The 26442-nt window shown below is 45.3% G+C and overlaps 1 protein-coding gene across 2 annotated transcripts; it reads right to left on the bottom strand.

Moving 5' to 3' along the window:
• Positions 1–5603: 5603 nt before the first annotated feature.
• Positions 5604–25754, bottom strand: LOC129332234 (protein S100-A16-like). Of its 2 annotated transcripts, XM_054983195.1 has the most exons (5): positions 25517–25754; positions 18652–18808; positions 14757–14909; positions 9814–9989; positions 5604–6092 (listed from the first exon to the last, which is right to left on the bottom strand). In XM_054983195.1, exons 4-5 carry the CDS (start codon positions 9967–9969, stop codon positions 5934–5936), a joined length of 315 nt encoding a protein of 104 aa, XP_054839170.1. In that variant the 5' UTR covers positions 9970–9989; positions 14757–14909; positions 18652–18808; positions 25517–25754; the 3' UTR covers positions 5604–5933. The 2 variants fall into 2 exon arrangements, with proteins under 2 accessions (XP_054839170.1, XP_054839179.1); XM_054983204.1 differs by lacking the exons at positions 14757–14909; positions 18652–18808; positions 25517–25754 and adding an exon at positions 12734–12994.
• Between the last annotated feature and the right edge of the window lie 688 nt (positions 25755–26442).

Raw genomic sequence — 26442 nt, 5'->3', positions numbered from 1 at the left:
TATTGTTTGTCCCCTGCAACTAGCATTCCAAGGTAAACTGCCTCTGAACAGGGAAGTTCTATTTAGCTTATTGCAACTAACTGCCATCTGCAGGCTTCTCCTCTTGCCTCCAGGGTTTGGCGCAATCCTTCTTCCGACTATCGAAGCTAGTGGCCATCTGTGTACACAAGACTGAATGGAGATCGGATATATGAATGAACTGTGGCTTTTGCATATAAAATGAGGTCTCCTTGACACGTGGGGAAATGAGGTGGCAGGGCCTTTGAAGCAGTCACTTCAGAAGCAGCAGATTTCGGCTTTGTATGTTCCTTCACATTCTTTTTAAAAAGTGCATGCCTGGGAAGGAGAAAATCTCAAGCATAAGTCTTTGTGCATTTTGCTAGTTTTCTGCTTGCAGAGACTTAGCAATGCAGGAGATTTTGAAAAATGCAATTCCTTGCCTGGAGAAAGTCTCAAAACTAGGTTTTTACACATTTTGCTAGTTTTCTGCTTGCAAGGACTTAACAATACAGGGAAATTTTGAAAAATGCAATTTCTTCCCTGGAAAAAGTCTCAAAACTAGGCTTTTATGCATTTTGCTAGTTTTCTGCTTGCAGGGACTTAGCAATGCAGGGAGATTTTGGAAAAATGCAATTCCTTGCCTGGAGAAAGTCTCAAAACTAGGCTTTTACATATTTTGCTAGTTTTCTGCTTGCAGGGACTTAGCAATACAGGGAGATTTTGAAAAATGCAATTGCTTGCCTGGAGAAAGTCTCGAACCTAGGCTTTTATACTTTTTGCTCGTTTTCTTCTTGCAGGGACTTAGCAATACAGGGGGAATGAAAAATGCAATTCCTTGCCTGGAGAAAGTCTCAAACCTAGGCTTTTACACTTTTTGCTAGTTTTCTTCTTGCAGGGACGTAGCAATACAAGGGGAATGAAAAATGCAATTAGTTGCCTACCGTCTGAAATGGCTAGAGGCCATTCTACCACCTCAACCACCCAACTGCTTCTGCTACATGGACAGATCAGGCCTAACTGATTTTCCTGCAGCGATGTACTTGCTGCATTTTAGACACACCCTGGCCGTTCACAGATGGTGATGCTTAGGTATATTTACCCTTGGGTGTTCCGTCAACTGCCTTCTGCTTGCATGCACAAGCACACAAGCCTTTGTTCTTTCAGCTGCACACAACCACAAATATTTATTCATTCTGCGCGTGCGCACTAATGCTTTCTTTTATCCCCACAGACCGGCCGCTCAAATCCATTCTGTCCTCCTCGTTGCTTAGCACATATGAAGTGCTGCCTCGGTTGCCTCGTCAACAAACACTCCTACAAACCCTCCAATCAGTTGCACCCAAGTCTGTTAGTGTGAGATTCTGTCAGCGCCGTTTTGCTTGGAAACCCACCTTTAAATCTCATTCAGCCTGCTGGGTGAAATGCGGGGCCTAACCTACTCCGCAGGCTTGTTGTCAGGATAAAATGGAGAAGAGGGGATCCCTATTGTACTGTTCTTTGGGTGCCCACAGGGGGGAGAGAGAAACATAAATCGTTCAATAAATAAAGTTTCCAGTGCGCAAGGATATGCGTGCACGAGCATGGACAGTATTGCACCATTGAGAAACTCTGGCAACATGGATTCTATGCTGTTGATAACACGTGATAAGGCAATTGCACAAGGAGAGCCCTGTTAGATTTTATTTGAAATGATTCTACAGAAAGAGAGGACAAGCAAGGCCCTTTCCATCAGCCTGGCCCAACTCTCCCAACGCTCCCTCAGTGACCAACCCGGTTCCCAGTACTGCCTAGGCAAGTGCCAAGAGATTTGAGGAACGGTACCTGCAGAGGATGGAGTTTGGTGGAGGATGTGACATCGCTTCCAAGTGATGCTCTAGGAATTTCTCTGATCTCTGTGGTAAAGACCATAGAGGATGGGGAGGGGAATTCCTAGAGCGTCACTATGGAGAATATTTTTTTCTACCTCAATTTCTCTTCCTCAATTAATGAAGGGTAAGAGACTGGGGCTGGGGGCAGGGAATTCCCTGCTGGGCCTGGGCAGTTGGGAAGCCTAGTGACGGGTCATTCTGCAAAGACCACAAGACCATCAGTTCCTGGCCGCTTTGCAGAAGAGTGAAGGAAAGACTGGTGAGACCACCCATCGGCCTACCACCATCAAATTATATTTCATATGGCGTTGGTAGGATTTATTTGTTTTTCACATTAGTATGCCATCTATCCACCCAAACTAGGGCCCCCAAGGCAATGGTTGCCAACTTCAGCTTGGGAGATTCCCAGAGATTTATGACTGAGGAAGGCAGTTTGGGGAGGGGGCTCAGAGGGAATGTAATTCCATAGAGTCCCTCCTCCAAAGCGTCAGTTCTCTGTAGACTGGCTCTGTGAGTTTTGTGCTATATAAAGACGTGTGAAAATGGCCTTAGTTTGCTTCGGTTCCATGTTATCTTGTATACTCTCAGTCTCTCTCGGTCAGAGACCTGCAACGCATTCCCAAACAAGAGTGGCTTCAGTGGGCTCGGAAGTGTTTAGGACTGCGCTGTTGAGCACTTCTCAGGTGGAAATCTCTGCTTCTCTTGCCCCCAAGTCCTCACGTCTGCAGAAATTCTCTGCAAATGATAACGGGGGTATTTAACAACTGGCAGGATGAATTTTCAGAAGCCGAGAACTATTTCATCAGATGAAGATATTACAGAAGCAATGGATGCTTTTCTAAATTTTTTTAAAGAGCAAAAATGGCTTCTTTGCTTTAAATCTCACATTATATTAATGTAGGTGGGAAAGAAGTCAGGGGGGGTCCGGTGGTGGTCTCGTGAGAAAAAGTGGGATGCTACAAGTATGCATGTATCAGTCCCCGTCTCTTCTCCTCCCTGCTGTTTAGGACTGTAAGCTCTTTGGGGCAGAGACCTGTCCTCCTTTTGCTGATGACGATCAGGTATCGCTCGTACTGGCTCAGTCTGAAACACAATCCTAGTTGTGAAATGCTGGCAGGTCCGGCTGGAGCCAGCCCTTGGGGAGCTCAAGAAATCCTGCAGAGGGCCTCGGTTGTAACCCTTCAGACTTCCCGTAAATCTCTTTTGATACACCCTGAAACGGCTCCGCTCAGCACTCCCTCGGCCTTATGTCCAATGAAGCTGGTTTCAGTTCTCCCCTCCTTTTGGCCTGCCTTGGAAAACCCCCAAGCGCAGTGGCTCAGCCCAGCCTAGCCTTCTGGCCAGCGCAAGATTCCACAGCGATGATTCACCCGGCAAACACAGGCTCTTCCTGCATTGCCAAGAGACTACAAATGTTGGCATTTAACCCTCATTTCCCTCAGTCACGCCCTCCCCCCAGCTTTCTCTGTACAAGAGGGAAAGGCCATTTTAATTTGTTTAGTTCCACATTTGCTTTCTTCGTGTCCCGCTCTTCAATGTCAGTGCCCTCAAAGCAGCGGGGAAAGGAGCAGTAAATGTTTTTCCATGAACGGAGCCAGGTTCGAGCACAACCGAGGGGAGTCCAGTTGCTCTCTTCTCTCTTCCTGATGGCAAGTGGAGGCTGGAGGAAAAGAGGTGGATCGATTCGAACACAGCTTTCAGTGGAGGATAGTGTTGCCAATAGAGTTGCCAGCCTCCAGGTACTGGCTGGAGATCTCCCGGAATTACAACTGGTCTCCAGGCCACAGAGATCAGTTCACCTGGAGAAAATGGCTACTTTGGGGGGTGGACTCTATGGAATTATGCCATGCCAAGGTCCTTTCCCTCCCCAAACCCCACTTTCTCCAGGTTTCTCCAGGTTCCACCCCCTAGATCTCCAGGAATTTCCCAACTTGGAGCTGGCAACCCTTGTTGCCAAGTCCCCTGACTCTCCTGCAGGGAGGGGGGACCCAGCAGCCCTCACCTTTTCTGCGCTCCTTGCACGCATGTGCAATGACGTCACTTCCAGGCATGCACTTTGCAGGGGGCTGATTTGGGCCCCAAACAGGCCCAGTTCGGCCCTTTTGGGGCCCAAATCAGCCTGCTGCGAAGCACGGGAGCACGCTCGGAACGGCGTGATGATGTCACTCCTGGGAATGACGTTGTTGCGCCACCCCGGGAGTGTGCCTGGGAGTCCTGTTCCCCCATCTTTCTCCACCCCTCCCACCAGCCAGGTGAGTGGGGGGGGCAGAGGGTGGGAGCAGGGGATCCCCCACCCAAATTGGGGGACCTAGGATCCCTAATGGAGGAGGAAGGCTGAGCCAATGTGATATATTGGGCTAGGACCGGAGAGGCTTGGATTTGAATTCCTGCTTGCTAGGAAACTCGCTTGGTGCCCTTGGGCCAGTCATCCCTCTTGGCCTAACCTACTTTGCAGGGTTGTTGTGAAGATAAAATGAAGCAGGGGAGAGCCAGGTGCTGATTTCCTTGGAGGAAGGGTAGGATGGAAGTGTGTTAAATGCATACACATCCCTGGAAACCACAGTAGCAGCCCCACAGTTACAATGCTGGGATGGAGGTTTAGGGTTGCCAACTTCCAGGTGAAGCCTGGAGTTCTCCCAGAATTACAACCGATCTCCAGCCTCCAGAAATCAGTCCCCCTGGAGGAAATGGCAGCTTCCAAGGCTGGATTCTGCGGCATCACATCCCTGTTGAACTCCCTCCCGCCAACTCTGCCCTCCCCAGACAATGCCCTCAAGTCTCCAGGAACTTCCAAACCCAAAGTTGGCAACCCTGGGGCTCTGCCCAACACAGAATGTATCTGTAGATGTCCAGAGTGCCTTTCTCCCATTCTCTCCCATTCACACCAAGCATTCAAAACCAGCTTCCACGTGTCTCAGGTTGGGGAACAGACGACTCAGCTGAGAGGATGTGGATTTCTTTGCAGTTTCGAACTGCACTTGCTCTCATTTTAGGGACTTTTCCTGTGCTGGAAGCCATTTCAGAACAGGGTGTGAATGTTTGCTGTCCACTGCCTTCAGTTGCCTCTTGCTGCCCCCCAGTGGTTGCTATTGCTCATTGCAGGCATTGGGGATTATTTACATACCCAGTGAGCGGACTACAACGTGTTCTTATGTGTTAAAACCTGTGCTGCCCTCCAGTGGATACATCTCAGAACTGCACATACATCTATTCCACAGCTTCTGTTGGTCTGTAGTAGATTATTTGGGGAGCTTCAATTCTCGAAAGCTCACACCCTGGAAATCTAGTTGGTCTCTAAGGTGCTAATGGTCCCCAATCTTGAACATCTATTCCATGGGGCATTTTCCCGGATGCTGATATTAGCCAAGAGCATGCCTTAGCATGCAGCAATGAGAATCATAGAATCATAGAGTTGGAAGGGACCTCCAGGTTCATCTAGTCCAACCCCCTGAACAATGCAGGAAATTCACAACTACCTCCCCTCTACATCCCGAGTGACCGCCTCCCCCTTCTCCACACCCAGAAGATGGCAAAAAAAACCTCCAAAATACTTGGCTAAACTGGCCTGGAGAAAATTGCTTCCATAGAAGTGATACCTCCAGACACCCTCTGTTGTGGGTGCCTCCAAAACAGGAGGGGGGATCCCTGTGACATTTCTCTTGGGTAGTGAGATATAGCACCAGTCCAGGAGATGTTAAAGAAAGATTACTAAGAAGACAGCTGCTCCCATGGGACTCTTATGCTCCAATTCTAGATTTTATTCTAGTGCAGTTTCAGAGCTGCTGTGCTACCCAAATCTGCACATCACCCAATTACCATGTCCCTCTGTGTAGTCCAGAAAAGGGGTAGATGGTCCAGTTAAACACCCAGGTCCCATTGCCAACCTCCTCAGAGTACACCAGGATGAGGAAGAACCTTGGAAACACAGGCAGATGGTACATGTAGGATACAGTCCAGCCAGCAGGGGGAGCTGAAAAGATGACAGTTGTTGGGTTGGACCGTTCTGAGCAAAACAGCACATCTGGAAGGAGTGTAGCACCTGAGATCTTTGTTCCCCTTTGCTTGCTACTTTGAGGTGTTCTCCTCTGGCTCTTCCATCGTGAACAAGAGCGACTTGGCAATGCTGCCCATCAAAGTCCAGTACTCCTCAAAACTGATTTGCCCGTCTTGATTCTTATCGCAGCTTTGCCTCATTTTGTCGACTGCTTGCTTGCTCTCAGTGTTCTGGAGGTGGGAAGAGAAGGAAGAAAGGATGAGACTGAGGAAAAGCTGGAATGAAAGCCACCAGCACAAGGGTTAGCAGTCAGACCCCTCCCCATGCTGAAAGGGCAGTTTACGGATATGCAATATTCATTAACTGCCAGCCAGCTTGGTGTCACGGTTAACAGTGGCAGGACTCTAATCTGGAGAGCCAGGTTTGATTCCCCACTCCTCCACTTGAAGCCAGCTGGGTGACCTTGGGTCAGTCACAGCTCTCTCAGAGCTCTCTGAGTCCCACCCACCTCACAGGGTGACTGTTGTGGGGATAATAATAACATACTGAGTTGTCTTGAAGGGTGGTATATAAATCTATTATTATTATTATTATTATTATTATTATTATTTATTATAAACCCCTTGCCATAAGTGCAAGGCACTGCCCGGCCCAAAGCAGAACAAATGTCAGCCTGCCTAGAGACTAGAAAGTTACCGAGACATGAGTCAGAGGTGGTATGATTTACTGACAGCCCCCACGCCTTGGAGAAAAGCAGCAATAATGAGGCTTCCTGAGAAAGCTCCCAGCCTAATCCCATGAACGCCTTCCTCTACCGTCTCTCACCCACTTACCCTAATCAAAGCTATTCAGCACCCCCGATAGCCTTCCCATCCGTTACCTACCAGGTCATCAAGCAATATCTTCACCTGTAGACCAGCCCAGATAGTCATATCAAACCTCTCCCCACTTATTGTTCTATCTCTGGACAAACTATTAAGTTATTGTTTTTGGGATTCGGTTTCGTTTTCTTGGCCATGTCGGACGCTCCTCTCCGCAGGTCCAGGAGGAAGCGCCCGAGCAGCCTGACCGGGTGGTTGGCCCGCGAGGGTTAACCCCCAGGACTCCCAGTGAGGGGGTCAGGGTCCGGAGCACGACGGGAAGAGCCCCCTGAAGTCGATGCAGGGGGTAAATTGCCCGTTTGCTCCTACGGAGGCCAGCAGACTTGCGCAGCACATCACGTGCTGCCGGGCCATGGAGAATGGCAAAAAGCAGATTTAAGGTGAAAACCTGTAAGTAGCGAATCCCTTCTGTCATTACAAGCATATGCGAAGGATTGGTGGGATCTGAAGCTAAGAAGGTTCCAATACCTTCCCCCTCACTGAGCTCTGGAACTTAGTTGGCGGATTCCGCCCCCCCCCCTAAGATGGCAACGAAAAAGCAGAGCCCTGCTATGGGCAAATCTATTTCGGCTGCTTTGCAGGGGAAAGGAGAGTCTCTTGAAGAGCTGGTTAAGCGGTTGGTCGTCGAAGCTATAAAGCCCTTTGTTGACAAGCTAAATGAAACAGATCAAAGGGTTGGCTTAATTGAGAGTGAAATGAAAACCATTAAGGAAGCGGTGGCGGGGGCGGAGCAGTCTGCTCGAGAAAACGCAGCAGTCATGAGGGCAACAAACAAAGAAGTAAAGCTTTTGGAGAATCAACTGATAGGGTTACAAGTGGATCGTGCTCAGACAATATTGCGTCTCCAGAACGTGAAGGAGGAGGAAAATGAAAATTTAAAGGACATGGTGTCGGAACTTTTGGCGATACCCGCAAAGGCAACTAAAGAAGAATTAAAAAGCGCCATTTTGGAAGTCCGTCAGACATCTTCAAAATATGCAACGAAGCGTCAGCTGCCTCGCGAGATTATTACGACTTTTCATCTAAGAAGACTCGGGACACCATCCTATATAATTCGTACAGTGTGGACTTGGACTTTCTGGGTAATAAGGTTAAGATACTGAAGGACGTTCCATTTTTGGCTCGGAAAAGAAGATTTAAATACAAAAGGTTTGCAGCTCTTCTGAGGAAACGTGAAATAAAATACAAATGGTTATTCCCGGAAGGCATCTGGTTCAGCTATAAAGACCAAGCCTACAAGATAATATCGGAAGTACAGCTAAGGGACTTTGTGTGTAAACATCAAGAATTTCAGCAAGAAGAGGATTCAAAATCTGAAGGGGGGAGGAGGGAACGAGCACAGTTACTGTAGCTGTTCAGAGAGAACTGCGTCCGAGACCCGGGGGGGGGGGGGAGAGAAGACCTGATCCTGACTGTAGCTTGTATTTTATAAGATCTACCAATCTAATAGCATTTTATAAAGTTCTAACTTTAAATAATTGTAGTATGAAGGGAATGCAATACTTGTAGATGTAGCGTGTGTGTTGTTATATGTTGTTTTTTCCCTCTCCCCCTGTTCCTATCTTTCCCTTTTTGTAGCGTTAGTAATTAAATATATATTTTTTTTAAAAAAGTTATTGTTTTTGGGAGCAAGACGTCAGCATTGCCCCAGTGAACGTTTTGCCCTATAACTGGGCTTCCCAGCCATGCACTCTGTGTGTGTTCTGGAACCCATCCACGGACCCCCAATTTGTTTGGGCTTCCTCTCTTCTCCATGCTATGAAACGCCAGTCATTCTTGCTGCTTCCTCCGCAGACCCCCCTCCTCTCCAAGACGTAATTATCGCCCTTCCCCCAAATCTGCTTTCTCATTTCCTCACTGCTTTATTAGTTAGCTCTGTGTTTGTGCTGTTTTCTGTATGCTTGCCTTTTATTTCTCTGTTAATTTAAAAAAAACACTTTCCTGTTGAACATCTGCTTGTTTATTTGAATGTTCTCTAAGGGAATAATCCCTGTAGACATAGGTGGAGAATCCCAGTTACCCTCTCTCGCTGCCTCGTTAATGCTAATTCCCCCAACTAATTAAGGAGACTTCCTATTTGGGTAACAAAAGGGTTGCATAAAGCCTCCCCTCTGATTTTGCCAGGTTCTTTTATAACAGCAAACTCACAAAATAAGAGCAAACCCCAAAAGCTCCATTTGAGCCAAACAAAAAGGCAAAATGAAAAACCAAATTTTTAAACTGACTTATGAATCCCATTATCTTCTATTTGTGCCTGTAGCTGGAGTTTGGGGTGTCACTTGGACCTTGCTGGACTCTGTTGATGTTTTTTTAAGATAGAGATGATGCTCCTATGATTTGTTTCTTATTTCCATCATGCAAACACTATCACACTCTGCAATCAAACTGTGAGCCTGCCAACATCTGGCATCAAAGAGTGGCATGATAGGGTCTTGACATCTGGACCTGGAGAATGGGGCAGGGGGGTTCTTCCTCTTTTTGTAATTTTTATAAAATCTACCTATAGAACTCAAAATCTACCTATAGAACTCAAAAGCATCCACAACATTTTGTATCATTTGAGTTGGCCTTAATGAAAAGGTATTCTATAATTGTATTTCTTTTTTCTGGGTCCTACATGGGCTAATATGGTTGTTGGCAACATTTTTTTTAGAGAAAGTACAGGAGATCAGAGGGAAAGAAAAAGGGAGAATGATGAAACTGACAGAGAAGCTTTCCAGCCATCACAGTCAAACAGATTTCGCAGCACAAGAACACCGAACAAGAAACCTATTACTTTTACCTTATCTGAAGAAGGGAGCTTCTGTGCCTGAACTTTGCTTTTTTGCCTAGCTACCAAACTGTGTAAATGAATCCATCTCGTCCAACGAGAGAGGCTTCCTACTTGTAGGTCTTCCAGGAGCAACTGGTGGGCCAGTACATGGAACAGGATGCTAGACTAGATAGACCAGTGGTCTTTCCCAACAAAGCACCTCCTATGTTCTTCACCCCCTTGACTATTACACTCGTCTGAGATTTGGATCCTCCACCATCCCAGCTGTGCCCAGGAGTTCCTGATCTATCATCTCACCGTCAACATGTGGTGGAGTTCCTGGCTGAGCATCTTCTGGAAGTTGCCCTTGCCAATCCCGTGCTTCCTCCAGCAGAAGCCTTTGCTGGCGTACTTGTCGTAATTCTTCACCAGCGTCTCGATGGCCATCTCCAGCTCCGTGAGCTCGCCAGCCATCGTCTCTCCTCCCCGTGTGCCTGCAAGAAGAATGGAAGTGCAGGCATGTGACTCTGCTTTATTGAAAGTTTTATATAATTAAAAACAAATCTTTAAAAAACTACAATTATACATATACAATAAAACAAAAAAATAAACAAACAAAAACATATATAATACAGAAATAAAGCAACAAAAACAATCTAAATGAAAAGGTTTCCTATTTTCCCCCAAACAAATATTTCTTTCATATCAAATTTACATTTTCTCTAAGTAATAATTAACAGCTCTCTTTTTTGTAATGTTAAAATCACATGTGACTCTACTTTAAAATATGGTTTGTGGGATATGTTCCAGGAAAGGAAAGACATGTATATTTAGCAAACATGTAGCATGTTGGTTGTTGTGGATTTTCCGGGCTGTATAGCCGTGGTCTTGGCATTGTAGTTCCTGATGTTTCGCCAGCAGCTGTGGCTGGCATCTTCAGAGGTGTAGCACCAAAAGACAGAGATCTCTCAGTGTCATAGTGTGAAAAAGATGTTGGCAGGTCATTTATATCTACTCAGGAGGGGTGGGGTTGAGCTGAGTCATCCTGTAAGAGTTTCCCAGGGTGTGGAATGCTAATGGAGGGAGGCTTCACTGTATCCTGAGGAGGTTCTTTTGCATATAGATTGGTGCTTGATGTACTAATCTTCTCTGCAGGGCTATTGTCGGGTATAGAGTGTTTTGTTAGCCTGGTGTTTTTCAGAACTGGAAACCATGCTCTGTTCATTCTTAAGGTTTCTTCTTTCCTGTTGAAGTTTTGCTTATGCTTGTGAATTTCAATGGCTTCCCTGTGCAGTCTGACGAAGTAGTTGGAAGTGTTATCCAATATTAGATTGCCCTCTGAGCCAGCGGCTAATCTCCCCTCTGTCTGGAGATCAGGGGGCGGGGCCACTGGTCATGTGACCATTTTCAAGAGGTGCCAGAACTCAGTTCCACCGAGTTCCAGCTGAAAAAAAGCCCTGATGTAGACTATGCCTGCTCAGATCTCAGGAGCCCAAAACGCTGTTAACATTTCCTGGAATGCTATTTTGTTTTATTTAGTTAGTTAACCAGGGCCCTGTTAATAAGATCCAAGATGCATTGTAAGTTTATAGAAAGGTTCAAAATTCTTCATTTTATTTTTTTTTTCATTCAGCGTTCAAGTTATACAGATGATGTGGTTTTAAGTTTTGGACCCACAAACATCATTGTAGTATTTAATTGAAATTGTTATCGTATGTGTTGTAATCTTTTCAAAAACAAGAAGATCTGGAAACGGATAGAAACAGATTTATCCAGATGGAAAAAATTTAAAATCTCATGACTGGGGAGAGTTTCAAGCGACCAAAATGAATGTATTGCCGAAATGAATTTTTTATTTCAAATAGAAAAGAGTCCATCTGATGAAGAGAACTGTGGTTCTCAAAAGCTGATGCTACAGTAAAGTTGGTTAGTCAAAGGTGCTACTGGACTCTTTTCTGTTTTGCTACTACAGACTAATATGGGTCACTCCTCTGGATTTATTTCAGATGTTACCTAAGAAAGAATTAACAGATCGGCAAAGACAGATAAATAAATTTATTTGGAATGGCAAGAAACCAAGAATAGGTTTTAAAACATTTCAAGATGAGAAAAAAAGAAGAGGGTTAGCAGTTCCAAATATAAAATTATGTTATCAAGTGGCAGGTTTGGTTTGGATTGTGGATTGGATTAAAAATCCAAGACAAAGAATAGTAAAACAAATCAGCAGATTTAGACAAAGGCTTACATAATTATTGATGGATAAAGAGATCAGCCAAGAAAGGAGCCATATAATTAGAGATGGACTCCTGAGAACTCAGAATCTATGGAGTCCTTTAAACTCTCTGCTCATGTCCCCAACAGAAGTTTATCGCAATAGGAATATGAGAAATAAAAGTGGCTTTCTAACATACAGCAAGATGATAAATGCTCAAGGGAAACTCAAGTCCTGCCAAGATATTAGAGATGAAGGAATAAATATTCAGTGGTTACCATATTACCAATCAGTTTCATGATTAAAGAAGATTATTAACATGGAAGAGGGAGCTGTAAGAGAGATGACTAAATATGAACAGCTGATAACAAAACAAAAAGATCACTTATTACAAAAAGATCACTTATTACAATAGATACATAAGCTATAACTTCAGTTAGAAACAAAAGAAGTGAAAAAATGTACAATTAAATGGATGCAGAACTTGCAGCAATGGGAACAGTTATGGGGGAAAGGAATTAAGTTCACAGCCAGCCAGGTATTAAGAGAAAATTGGTACAAAATGTTTTTCATATGGTATATTACTCCAAAGGATATTGAGAAAGTAGATAAAAACTACAAAGGAAAATGTTGGAAATGCCGAGGTATAGATGGGGCCTTTTATCATATGTGGTGAACTTGCAAATAAGCAAAGATATCGGAAGGAAATACACAGAAAAATGCAGAACATATTAAAATTTAGATTCCCTTTAGAAGCCTCCAAAGGGCTCGGGCTTGGTTTACTACTGGCTAAAACAAAAATGATTTCTTCACACCCAGGAAAAGAAAAGAGTAAAACTTCAGCAAATACCCCAAAACAAATCCATCCAATGCAAATCAAGGTTACTTTTTAAATCAGAGGCTGTTAAAAAAAAGTTGTACTATTGAAGCGGCATCTCTCTGCTGATGTTAATTAAAAGTTTACATTTGCAAATACTATTTATTCAAAACGAAGAGAACAGGGTATTTTGAATATTTCACACTCACAAAAGCAAAAACATGCCCATTTCAGCTTCTCTTCTTGTGCCAATCGAACTCGTAATTTTTATTTTTACCGTTTTCTCACCCCAAATTTTCCGAGTAAACAATACATTTTCCCCCAATCTTCTTTGTGCACCGCTAGATTAGCATTCCACAGGGGGTTATGTCAAGTGGAAAGAGTACACAAAAGAAGTTGGCAGAGCAGATGCACCTCCCCCTTTTCCTGGCAGCCGGATGTTTGTCCCGAAAAGCCTCTCTAAGGATTGGGAGAGATTTGCAAGCAAAATGTGACCTAGGACAGAGAGAGGAGAGATGTAGCATCACAGGGAAGGAGAGAAAAGCACCACCATTCCCAATCACACATTTTGTGGCACATCTTGCTCCCAACCCCAGACAGGACAAATGGCAGGCTGCTTGATAAGGGGGAATTGGGGAAAGATCCCTTCTCCCTGAATCCAATCCCATGTAAATATATCCCATGTATAAATGATATCGATGTATTGTCGAAGGCTTTCACGGCCGGAGAACGATGGTTGTTGGGGGTTTTCCGGGCTGTATTGCCGTGGTGTTGGCGTTGTAGTTCCTGACGTTTCGCCAGCAGCTGTGGCTGGCATCTTCAGAGGTGTAGCACCAAAAGACAGAGATCTCTCAGTGTCACAGTGTGGAAAAAATGTAGGTCATTTGTATCTACTCAGGAGGGGTGGGGTTGAGCTGAGTCATCCTGTAAGAGTTTCCCAGGGTGTGGAATGCTAATGGCGGGAGGCTTCACTGTATCCTGAGGAGGTTCTTTTGCATATGGATTGGTGCTTGATGTGCTAATCTTCTCTGCAGGACTATTGTCGAGTATAGAGTGTTTTGTTAACCTGGTGTTTTTCAGAACTGGAAACCATGCTCGGTTCATTCTTAAGGTTTCTTCTTTCCTGTTGAAGTTTTGCTTATGCTTGTGAATTTCAATGGCTTCCCTGTGCAGTCAGACTGCAGCTGCTGGCGAAACGTCAGGAACTGCAATGCCAAGACCACGGCAATACAGCCCGGAAAACCCACAACAACCATTATAAATGATTATAAATGATATCATTTGTACATTTAAATATCACCTAAACTGTGTACATTATTTTTAAAAATCTACAAAGCCAAACCTAAAAAAGCAAAGAAATGCAACCGTATGTCAAAAGGAAAATGAATCTAAAATGAAAAAAGAATGAGAAAATTCACTGTTTGCTAGAACAGTGGTCTTTGAGAAGTAGGGTTGCCAGCCTCCAGGTGGTGGCTGGAGATTGCCCTGAATTACAACTGATCTCCAGGCCATAGAGATCAGTTCCCCTGGAGAAAATAGCTGCTTTGGAGGGTGGACTCTATGGTATATTGTCTTATTGAAGTCCCCCCCCCCTCTCCAAACCCTGCCCTCCCCAGGCTCCACCTCCAAATCTCCAGGAATTTCCCAACCTGGAGCTGGCAACCCTGAACCTTAACCATTGTTGGGGGGGGGGTACACTTTAAACCAGTATGGTTTAGTGGTTAAAGTGGAGAACTAAGAGCCAACTAGGCCACGAACCTCTCCAAGTGACACTGGGACAATCATATTCACAATCTGACCCATCTCACAGGATTATTGAGGGCAGGGGAGAGTTGTGTACGCTACTCTTCACTCCTTAGAGACTGGGAGGGATAAAAATGTATAGACTGCTTGGTGACACACACCTTTTTTCTTGGTCTGCTCTCACTCACAACCAAGAATATAGAGGCATGGGCTCCGGGTCTAATTACAAATTTTTTTGGAAACTTTCTGTGCTTCTTTTCAATGAGCAAAAAAGCAAACAGAAATTCACAAAATTAAACTGAGGAGGAGAAGGAGAAAGCAGATTAAAAATACAACTTTAACCCTGGCTCTCCTCGGGGACTTTCCAGAAAAGAATGCCAGCATCAGGCCTCTAAAGGGGGAGTACTGAAATCTCTTGTGGAAGAGAGTTCCACAGTTTAGGGGTACCTAGAAAGGCCACCACATGAGTCCCCCCACCCCGCAACGTACCTGTAATGATGTAGACCCTATATCAGATTCCCCCGTGGCTGATCTCAGAGCGCGAGTGGGTGGACAAATGCCTTCAGGTACTCTTCAGAACCAAAATCATTAAAGATTTTGCGGATATTCTCAGAAGCAGTGATCCAAACACACACACTGTTTCTGGAAATGAGAGAGAGAGAGATTTAGTTGCCTCAGTTTACTTATTAACCCAGGTGTGTGTTTATTGATACATTTCAATGGGGAAATGGTAGCTACGGTAGATAAGAAAGTACAGGTTGAGACAGGATTTCTGGAACCAAGCAAAGAAAGGCGGGACAGAGGATTCAGCAACTGGGAGGCACTGCTACAGGGAATCCTTCTCGGCTAGTGGCCGTTAACATATCTGGTGGCAGGGAGTTCCGCCAGTTAATCCACCTACTAAGGAACTCTCTTTTGTCAGTCCAACTTCATTGTTCCATGCCTTCTTCAGGCATTAAATAGAAGAGCTAAAAAAGGAATAAAGGAGTAAGAAAGGTTGTTGAGGAGCAAAGGAAAAAAACCTGTTTTTAAAGGGCGTTATTATTTCTCCTTTCAAATGCTAATTGCAGACTTGGGAGTCTTGTTCTGAATAGCAAAACTGAGTAAAAATGGAAGGGCGAAAGCCACCCTCTCTTCTCTACATGGCCCGAGGCAAGCTGAGGCTGTAGCAGCTGAAAATGTATATTATATGGAAGGACTCGGATGAGTGTTCATAATTTCAGTGGTACGAGTCTCTCGCTCAGCTGCGAAAAGTATACAAATTGGCCGATTCTTACAAAAATAAGACTATGAACCTATTATGGATATAGCTGGAAATATAGGAGAACTGTTTCTGGTGTATTGTCAAAGGCTTTCACGGCCGGAGAATGATGGAAAACCCACAACAACCAACTGTTTCTGGGTTTGACCAAGAAAATCATAAAAGAAACAACACTAGCCTAGCCACTAAATAGGGTTTCCAAGTGTCCGGTATTTACCCAGACAGTCTGGTATTCCCTTGGACTTCCTGGGGGAAATAAGATCAAAATATCAGGCATAGGCTTACCAGTCCTCCATTGGGTGCGGGGGATACCCTGATCCCACCCTCCACCCCTGCCACCGCTTACCTGGCCGGGGGGGGGGGGAGGCGAGGGATCATGCCTCCGGGTCCTGGGGCATGCTCCTGGGCGGCGCAGCAAGCTCTTCAGTGGGCCAATTTGGGCCTCAAACAGGCTGAATCATGCCTGTATGGGGCCTAAATTGGCCCACTGACACGCAGAAGCTCTCCAGGGCCCTTCCAGCAGCGCTCCCACACTCTGCAGTGGACCGATTTTGTCCCCAAACGGGCCCGATTTGATCTGCTGCAGAGTGTGGGAGCACGGCCGGGAGGGCCCCGGAGAGCTCCTGTGCTTCACACGGGCCAATTCAGGCTCCAAACGGGCCCAATTCGGCCCCGAATGGGCTGAAATCTGCCCACTGCGGAGCAGCGGAGCGTTCCCAGGGGCGGCACAATGCCCTGCGCAATGATGTCACTTCATCAGAAGCATCTGACGGAGAGAGCTGTGGTTCTCGAAAACTTATGCTACAATGAAGTTGGTTAGTCTTAAAGGTGCTACTGGACTCTTTACTCTTTGGCAACTACAGACTGACACAGCGAACTCCTCAAGATTAAAAACTGAATTCATGACCTTTAGTCGTTTCTGTGGCAGTGATTTTGGGAACAGTGAGCAGACTCCCAAGCTGTCACAGAGCACTTAACGTCCAGATTAATGGTCAAAGATTGTATGCCACGTTTAAGATAATACAGGGAGAGGAGCCTTTGTCTTCCAACCTGGTGGGGCTTGATTTCATTAGTCCTGCTTTGCACTTTGCTCTTCCCACTTTCTCCTGCAAAACGTCTTTTTTTTTAAAGTTGTCGCTGCGGCAAGAGTATCGCCGTTGCTGGAAGTATCGTTGCTGCAAGATCCATCCAGAGACAAAAAATACAGTGGTTGCTCCCCGTGTTCTGTGCCTGCCTCTCCACAACCAACAGTGCAATCCTAAACAAAGTTACTCCAGTCTAAGCCCATGGAAATCAATGGGTTTAGACTGGCATAACTTTGCTTAGGATTGCACTGTGAAGCTTGCTTATAGTTTTCCATATGTAGTACGTATATTGAGGCTGGAAGTGGGGAGGGTGCAGGAAAAAACGGGGAGCTGGCAATGCACATCTTGACGGAGGGTCCAGGAGCAGCAACAAACTTCTTTTATCTCTCCCCCCTTTCTCCCTTGCAGAGGAACCACACAGCACAAAGGACTGCAGAGCCTTTTAAAACACCATCCTCCAAGAGAAGATATTCCCCTCTCCCTTAGGACCAGCCTTCCCAGTCTCCAGGGCTTTTTTTCAGGGGGAACGTGGGGGAACGGAGTTCTGGTACCTCTTAAAAATGGTCACATGGCCAGTGGCCCCGCCTCCTGATCTCCAGACAGAGGGGAGTTTAGATTGCCCTCCATGCCGCTCAGCAGAGCGGAGGGCAATCTAAACTCCCCTCTGTCTGGAGATTAGAGGGCGGGGCCACCAGCCATGTGACCATTTTCTCCGAGGGCAACCCACTGAGTTCCACCACTTCTTTTCCCAGAAAAAAAGCCCTGCCGGCTCCATAGCCTGACTATGACATGTAGCACACAGAGCCCAAGTTTTCACAATGGGATCAAAAGACTAGACAAACACCCGTTTCTCAAACACAGGATGACAGTTTAGCCAAATGATGATGCCACACCCTTTTACAGCTCGTACATCCTGAGATGAGATCAGCTTTCCCAGGACCTGGGACGAAAAGGTGAATTAAAAAGCAAACTTGATATCTAAGGGCCTGTTTGATATCCCTTGAGCATAACAGGGGAAATTGTGAAGCAGGGAAGTGTTAAACCACTCTTTCCCCCCCGTACCGTGGCCCAAATCCAGATTACCCCCCCCCCACAACTACAACTATTTCAAGTGCCAAATTGCCTGTCCCGAGTTCTAATTATGAAACTCCAGATCTGAGTACTTTGGTCCCTACATTTAGAACAATTTTTGAGTCACAGCAGAAAATAAAGATTGTGGGCAGAAGGGGGAGGAATATTCCAACAAATGTTCTGAGGGCATCAAAAAGCTTTTGCCTGGTACCTAAAGCTCAGCAGGAGGATTCTCTCCAAACTAACCACTGCCAGAAAAGACTTCCATAACTGACAGGGTGGCCAGGTCCCCCCGGTAACAGGTGTGGGGGGGGGGGTCAGAGGACTTACTGGGTCGAGAGGGTTCACAATGCCATCTTTACATTGCTGATGATGTGCTGATGTCACTCCTTGTGCACTCAGAACCATAGAGTTTTGCCCAAATACCAGAGCGTCCCTGGAATTCCATGGCAATGCACTGCTGTCATTTCTGGGAGCACAGGGATGCTGTCAGCATGTCAGAACACTGCTGATGCCCCCCCATTTCCCATCATTTCCCCCCACCAGCCAACGGAGCAGCAGTATTCACTGGTAGTGGGGGAACGGCAAGCCCAATAACCAAGAATAGCCCGACTTCGGTTCTTTCAAGACACCAACACCTTGCTGTCAAAAATCATCAGACAGGCAGCACACAGAAAGAGTCATTGCTTTTACCTCTCTTTCAAGTCACCCCTGACACAAACACTATGACAATTTGGGCTTGGAACCTCCCAGGTTTGCTACCAAGTGCTGCCCACCCTGTGTGCCTGCTTCGGAAATCACAGCAGACAGGCAGAGGGTTTGTCAGATTCGAAGAACAGGAAAAGATCGGCCTGAAAAGGATCACAAACCATGCCCCCCACATGCTCAGTAGCCCCTCCTCTAAGGTTTGCCTGCCCCGCTTGCAGAGGCAATGGGGTTTGGAAAATCAGCAGTCTGACCCGTTTACCTGTTGAAGCCAGTTCCGTGCTCCCGAAAGCCGTTGGTTTTGTGTGTTTTCAAAGTCTAGTCCAGAGCCGCCCTTCCGCAAGCAGGGAGAAAGTCCAGATGCTCAGATTAATTTGCTTAACTCCATGCTAGAGCTGTGGTTATCCCTCTGAGCAGGCCTGGAATGGAAATGCAACACAGGATGTGGCAGGATCCACAAATCAAAAGGAAATCCAACCCTTCCTGTCCAAATGCCCAGTAGGGATGAATGGATTTCTTCCCCAGTTTCTTCTTGTTTTGTTCTATGAGTTCACTTCAGGTTCATTCCATTCTCCCAAACACTGGTTAAACACAAGAGGGGAAACAAACAAGCTATTGATTTTTTTTGGCAAAAGCTGCTTTGTACCAAGACAATCATTGTTCTGGTGAGCTTAGCATTGTCTGCTCTGGCTGGCAGCCGCTTTCCTGGCAGAGAAAGGACTTTGCCAACACCTGCTACTACAGATCTTATAACAGGAGAAGCTGAGGGATGAGCTTCTCTCTGCTCAAAACAAGTGCTCTACCACTGAGTAGCATGGTTAAGAGGAATTTTCTGAATTCCTCTTGTTCCAGTTTCTCCTTGAAATCCAGCGATCTGTTTATTTTTCTCTTGATTATATTGTATCTCACTTGCACTGTGTAATCTGCCTTGGATCTCAGTGAGAAAGGTGGACTATAAATGAAATTGCCATTGTCGTTGTTGTTGTTGTTCATTCGTTCGTTTATTCGTTCGTTCGTTCATTCGCTTGTTCATTTGTTCATTTATTCGTTCGTTCGTTCATTCGCTTGTTCATTCATTCGTTCTTGGCCCAAGACCCTGGAGAGCAGCAACCAAGCAGAAGAGACAGAATTGCAGTATATGGTCATCTCATAGAAGGGCATACCTGTGTACTTCTGTAGGCTGTAGATATCTTTTCCACTGAATATACATAGATCAGAGAAAGTCATTTGATCACAGTTGCATTCTCTCTCTCCCATCATGTTTATTCTACTCCACACGCGCTCGCATGCACACACTCCATTGACTATCCACTAAGTGTTTCAGTCTCACCAGAACAGAACCACAACCAGAATAGAACTGCAACCAGTACAGACAGAGTTTGTGGATAAAGGAGAGCAGCATCCGCTTGTCCAGCCTCCAGATAATGCATTTGTTTTTCCTGAATGTAAAGATACTGCACATTTTATATATAAAATCATATAAAGTTTTCTAAAGTAATATAAGTTATAGAAAGTTAAAGATGATGGGAATTTCAGCCAAGTGCCAATTTAAAGCAGCAATCTGACTTGCAAGTAGCTAGCTCTGGGTTGAGAAATTCCTGGAGATTGAGAGTACAGCCTGGGGGGACAGGGTTTGGGAAGGGGGGAGGAACTTCATTGGGATATAATACCACCGAATCCTCCTTCCAAAGCAACCATTTCCTCCAAGAAAGCTGATGTTTATAGTTCGGAAATCTATTGGAATTCTGGAAGATTTCTAGCCCTCACCTGGTACAAAGTCATGACGGTATATTTATATATTGTGTGCTTGTTATTTTGCAACACGCTGAATTTTTAAAGTGCAATATTTTTAACCTGCAGAAAAGGAACAAGCATCCAGGTTTAGGGGAGAGGCTGCCCTGAAGAGGTAAATTTCCTTCTGTCTCAAATGAGGATTTGTTAATAATGTCCTAGAGGCCATTTCTGATTCGGTGCTGCCATCTACTGGTTGCTATTGCTCAATGCAGTAGTTGGGAGCTGGCGTTAAAAAATCCTTCTCCGTCACAGACTGGCCCACAGGAGCACCCAACACCATTTTAACTCTTCAAAACTGCCTGGCATTTTACACAGGAGTCAGACAGCAGGCCACAGGATTAAAGCCTGAAATTCATGTTCTTCTCCCTCTCTGCTTAAAAAAAGCCATCCTATTGAAGAGTTCTGGAGACCAGAGAAGCAACCGTATGGCTGTGCCAGGTCTTATGGCCCTCTGCTGCCATCTGGTGGACAGAACTCCGAACTGCATATATTTTAGTAAACGGGGATTTCCAGAATTAAACATCTGTTTTTGCAGCAGTTATTGGCATGCTTTAACATGAAGCAATGAGAAGCATAGAGGTGATGCCATTTTCCTACTGCTACTGCTGCTGTTAGTTAGTTCGTTAGTTCGTTCGTTCATTCGTTCATTCATTTGTTCATTCGTTTATTCGTTCACGTTTCTCACTGAAATCCAAGGTATATTACACAGCGCAAGTGAAAATACAATATAATCAACAGCTGGGACATTCCTTGAGCAAAGTACAATAATGAACAACAGTTTGGACATTCAGTGAAAGAGATACAATATGGTATGGCAGCAGAATGTTTGAAAAACAAGCATAAAGCCAAGCACAGGGATGAAATCTTCCAGAAACAAGTGAAACTAATTTAGATGGCATGTTTAACAAAGTGGAAAGATCCCTGGTTGACCTATGTCTATATCAGCCCCTTCCCCCTGATTCTTTCAGACTGTAAGGAGAGGATCACATTTGGGGGGTATAAACTCCCTGCAAATAGAAAGCCAGGCCAGCAAGGACAGAGATGGGTTCAAAGTTTGATCCTCGCTGGGCTGTTAATTCATTTTGAGCATTTAGACCTCACCTTTCTGCCAACAGCAGTGTCCAAGGCAACTTACAACACTACACAACAGTTTCAAATGTGCCCAGTTTAGTTTCCAAGCTCAGCAGAAGTGCAACAGGTGGTAACCAGCAACAGGCCTTTTCAGTGGTGGGACCTCGCCATTGGAAATATATTCAATAAAATCACAATAAAACAACAACCTAATACAAATAATGTTTGCAGTATGGCTGGAGGACTGGAGGGGCAAATGGACAAGACCTCAGGTCTCCGGCTGGTACAACTGGTCTATTTAGAGGCAATTAATTGTCAACAGAAGGGGAACTCCCACCGGAGGGAATATACAAATTTAACTACACATAGAGCCAAAACACACGTTAAGAAATACCTAGGTTCAGCACGTGTTCTCTTACCTCAAGGTTTGCCGGGATCTGTAGGCGTCCTGGAAGCTTAAAGTTTAGCATTTACAGAGCAGCAAAAAGGGGAAGGGAAATACAGGCGCCTGTATTTTAAGCTTTAAGCTTCCAGGATGCCTTTAAGCTTCCAGGACGCCTACTTTAAGCTTCCAGGACGCCTACAGATCCCGGCAAACCTTGAGGTAAGAGAACACGTGCTGAACCTGGGTATTTCTTAACGTGTGTTTTGGCTCAGTGTGTAGTAACAATCTAATCTTCTTTTCTTCTTCTTTCAGAGAGATGATTATCTCAGAAGTGGATTCTTCTATAGGAAAGACAAGCATCTTCTGTGATACTTCTTCACCAGTTGGACTTACGGACATTGTGCCTAGTAGGACCATTGTGTCTTTAATGCGGACCATTGTGTTTTTTGTGTCTTTAATGTATAAGAATCTTGTATTTATTGATAGAAAAGACTTTGTATAGATAATAATTTTTTATCATATTTATTATACCTTATATATAGCACTTTCAGCACATTGCATTTTTCCAAACGTTTTGAAAATTATAAAAAATAATGTAATATATTTATGTGTAGTTAAATTTGTCTATTCCCTCTGGTGGGAGTTCCCCTTCTGTTGACAATTATATCGGTTCTGGAGGTGCCCTTTTACGAGCAGTTTTGGTCCCTTTAGAGGCTGCAGGACATCTGGGTGCTAGTTTTCCATTTGCATGGACCTGCTTAGGTGAATGACCGTTCGAAGCAAGAGTTGATAACCTGCAACCTGGTGTGGTCCATTTGAGGCCCAAATCTGCCTCCTGGAAAGTGCAGGACCACCTCGGGGCACTGCAATGACATCACTCCCAGGAAGTGACATCGTCACACCGCTCTGGAAGAGTGCCTGGGAGGGCCGTTCCCATGCCTTCCCCCACCTTCCGCCAGCCAGTTAAGTGGTGGCAGGGAGCAGGGGATGGAAGCAGGAGATCCCCTGCCCCTCCCAGGGGACCTAGGATCCCTAGTTCTACCAGTGCATCATATTACTCCCTTGCATGTGAACGAGGCCTTGTTCACTTAAGGAGTGTATGGTGGAAAGAATCCATTCCCGCATATCCACAATACAAAGTTTGCATGAACACTGGCAAAATCTCTATGCAGACTTTGATTTCTAAACAGAATCTCACTTTCTACAGTATGGATCATATTATGGCCACTTACAACTAGAGATGGGCACGAACAGGAAAAAACCCGAACACGTTCGTTGTTCGTTGCCATCCACGAACAGGGATTCACGAACATCGATGGACATGACATGTTCACAAACATGTTCGTAGTTGGAGGTTCGTGGGAGCCAGAACGGCCCCCTTGGGACTTAGCTGAACTTGAGCCGGAGAAAAGAGAGTCCATGGGTCTCCCCCTTTCATGTCATTTCCTCTTCACAGTGGCAAAACCTGGACTGTCTGCTGGAAGCTAATTGAGGAGTTACAAACTGACCTTCCCAATGTCCAATACCCACCAAATTTGCAGGGGAAATAGTCCTCACTATCCTCTGAAGACCCCCCCCCCAAGTTTCAGAGAGATTGGACCCTGGGAAAGCCATGATCCAGGGTCCCTCCCTTTCCTGTCATTTTCTTTTCACAGTGGAAAAAACTGGACTGTCTGCTGGAAGCTACTTTGAGGGGTTACAAGCCAGAAGGAAAGCCAGAAGGAGTTCAGACAGAGGCCAGACAGTCCATGCCTATGTTGCCAGGGGAATTGATTGAAAGGCAACAGACTGTCTGGCTTTACAAAATGCTGATGAACACCACGAAGAGGGCTTGGAACGAACACATATTCGTCGGGAACGGGGCCTCGCGAACAGCTTGCTCACAAACAGCAAATTGGGCTGTTCGTGGCTTTTTTTTTTGTTTGTATTGCTATTCATGCCCATCTCTACTTACAACTTACTTTCCTTCTTCCTTTCGGACCCAATCCCTTTCCTCTCTAGATTGCACCTATCACTGGAGGGGAAGTCAGTGCTGCATCGAGCTTCATTAAGAGAGCTGCTTTTCCATAGTAGACCTGTCATGCTGACAGGAGACCTTTTGCAAAGCTTCCCTTAAGTTGCAAGAATGCAATCTTAACTGACCATCAAAGCGGCGAATGAAAGGGCAGGGCATCAAACTGGTTCCACTCTAATTGTCAATGCTATGCAGTTAATTACTTTGAAATGTTTAAACTACTCAGATGCACCCTAGGGCATATATATGCATATAAGTAAGATATACCTCTTTCATTTCTCATGCCAGTTTTCCTGTAACCTCAAGATGACACAGACACTTGCCAATATGACCTCATCTTGCATCCTGCATCTTCCATCGCTCAGCCATCACTCGCCCACCACCTATATATAGCCCTGCACTGTTGGCATGTGCTATTTTCTGTAACGCAGATTAAACATGGTTGCCAGGCCTCCTGCTATGGCAGAAAGCCTCTCACCCATTGTCTTCTTTACCTTCTGCTGCTCAGAGCAGCAGTGGGAGAAAAATGAAGAAAAAACTGCTGCTGGACTCTGCATCAGTACGTCGCTTCTGGGTAAGACACAAAGTGTCAATGGGTAGCTCTAGGAATTGCCAGAAACTCTATGGTTCTACTTTCTGGAAAAACCATAGATTTTCTGGCAATTCCTAGAGCTACTCATTGTCACTTCTAGGTACAAACCAGGTACAATTGCCAACATTACATGCCCCTCATGTCTCCACCCTCCCCAACCCTTCCACTGGTCGCCAGAGTCAGCTGGGCAGCCCTACAGATTAATGGAAACCAGAGAAAGCCAGCAGGAAAATACATAGCCATTCCCCCCACCATGCCTCTCTCAATTTCAACCTTCCCCCAATTTGCAACCATCCAACTTACTCCATTCATCAAGATGTTCAGGGCAGTGCACACAGTTCTCCCTTCTTGTGTTGTATCCTCAACACAACCCTGTGAGGTAGGTTAGGCTGAGAGAGCATCATTGACCTGAGTTTACTCAATGAGTTTCATAGCTGAGTGGGGTTTTGAACTCAGGTCTGCCCTGTCCTTCCAAAACTATCCATTTAAGCTTGCCATTTTCCCGCCTCTGGATGGTAAGATTCTGCCTCTGTCCTCATTGATCTCAGAAGTTGCAGGTGAACAGCAGGAGAAAAAAGGGGCAAAACATCTCCACCCACCCCACAATGCTCTATAAACTTCCCCATTCTTTATGGTAAAGACCATAGGGATTGAGGAGATTCCTCGAACATCCAGGGGCACTTTGGGATGATCACCTGGAAGTGATCACACAACAGGCACAATTGAAACAGAAAAATGGACTGCTGCATTTGTTCCTCACGAGGCAAACTCAAACAGGAATTTTTAAATCAAACCAGCTTGCTTTTGAAATCCGGTCTTATACTGAAATGCTTGCCAAAAGTTAGAGAGGTCAGTAAGCAGTGGATCAAAAATAGTGGATCAAACAACATGGTGTAGTGGTCGCTTACAACTTCCTCAGTTTTGGGAGCACGAGGGAACTTGTAAGCAACTTCATTCTCGTCTCGTCTTAAACCAAAGGGATCCGTCTTGCCTGTAATTTACTCGATTTGGCTTGATTTAAAGCTTACGCTGACCCAGGCTAAAGAAGTTACCCTTCAAGAGGGGAACTTTTCACTCATGGAGTGCCTTGTTGAAACTGGCCCAGCGTCATCTACAAGTAGGCCTCACACAACAAACATTACAAATATTACAGGGGACAGGGGGGAAGCAAAATTGTTTTCGTTCTTTCTTACCTTTCCACCGAATAGCAAGAGCTCAGCCGTACTCCAACGCAATGTTTGAAAAAGAAAGTAAACTGCCTCCAAACTTACCTTCTGTTGCCAAGAAGCATAGCCGCTCCATCCCTCGCCACTCCGTGTCTCTCAACCAGCAGAAATATGGGAATAATCTCTTTCTTCCGGCATTCTCTTTCCCACCACTTCACAGCTGCAGCTGTTGCTGTGTCTCAGGCTGCATTCCAAATGCTGGCCTTTTTGGTGGGGGGGAGGAAAACATTCCACAGAGAAGCTTAGCCTACTTTGCGGAAAGCTTGTGCGAACAAGTCACTATCGGGTGGCTGGTTTTCTCAAGAACTTGGAAAACTCTTCTCTTTGTGAATATACAATGACATTGCTTCAGCAAACTCATGAGGGTTAAGACCCCGGAAACATTTTTGGACAGAATCGGAAAGGGAAATCATAACTATGTTTGGGATGCTCTTCAGGCGATCGAAAGCTTCGTGGCACTTTCACGATCCAGGCAAATAATTTTGGTTCTTATTTTAGATTGGGTTTTTTTTCTGGAATTTGGCCCAATTATAGTGTTTCTAGGTAGGTTCATCCTAAATTCCAGTCAAATGACTTAATACCAAAAAGCATTTTCAGACTGAATCATTATCTCATTTTGGTGTAGTGGGTAAGAGCGGTGGGACTCTAATCTGGAGAGCTGGGTTTGATTCCTCACTCCTCCACTTGAATCCAGCTGGGTGACCTTGGGCTAGTCACAGCTCTTTCAGAGCTCTCTCAGCCCCACCTACTTCACAGGGTGATTATTGTGGGGATAATAATAACATACTTTGTAAACCACTCTGAGTGGGCATTAACTTGTCCTGAAGGGTGGTATATAAATCAAATATTACGTTATTATTATTTTAGCCCTCCCTTCCACCAAGGAACTCTGGGAGACAAGAATCGTTCTCCCCTTCCTCCATTCTTCTCCTCACAACAATCCTATGAGGTAGGTTAGGCTGAGAAAGTGA

Source organism: Eublepharis macularius, chromosome 1, assembly GCF_028583425.1.
Source record: "Eublepharis macularius isolate TG4126 chromosome 1, MPM_Emac_v1.0, whole genome shotgun sequence".
In the NCBI taxonomy this organism is placed as follows: domain Eukaryota; kingdom Metazoa; phylum Chordata; class Lepidosauria; order Squamata; family Eublepharidae; genus Eublepharis; species Eublepharis macularius.
Note: the sequence above shows the minus strand (reverse complement) of the source record. Positions and strands in the feature narration are given on the sequence as shown.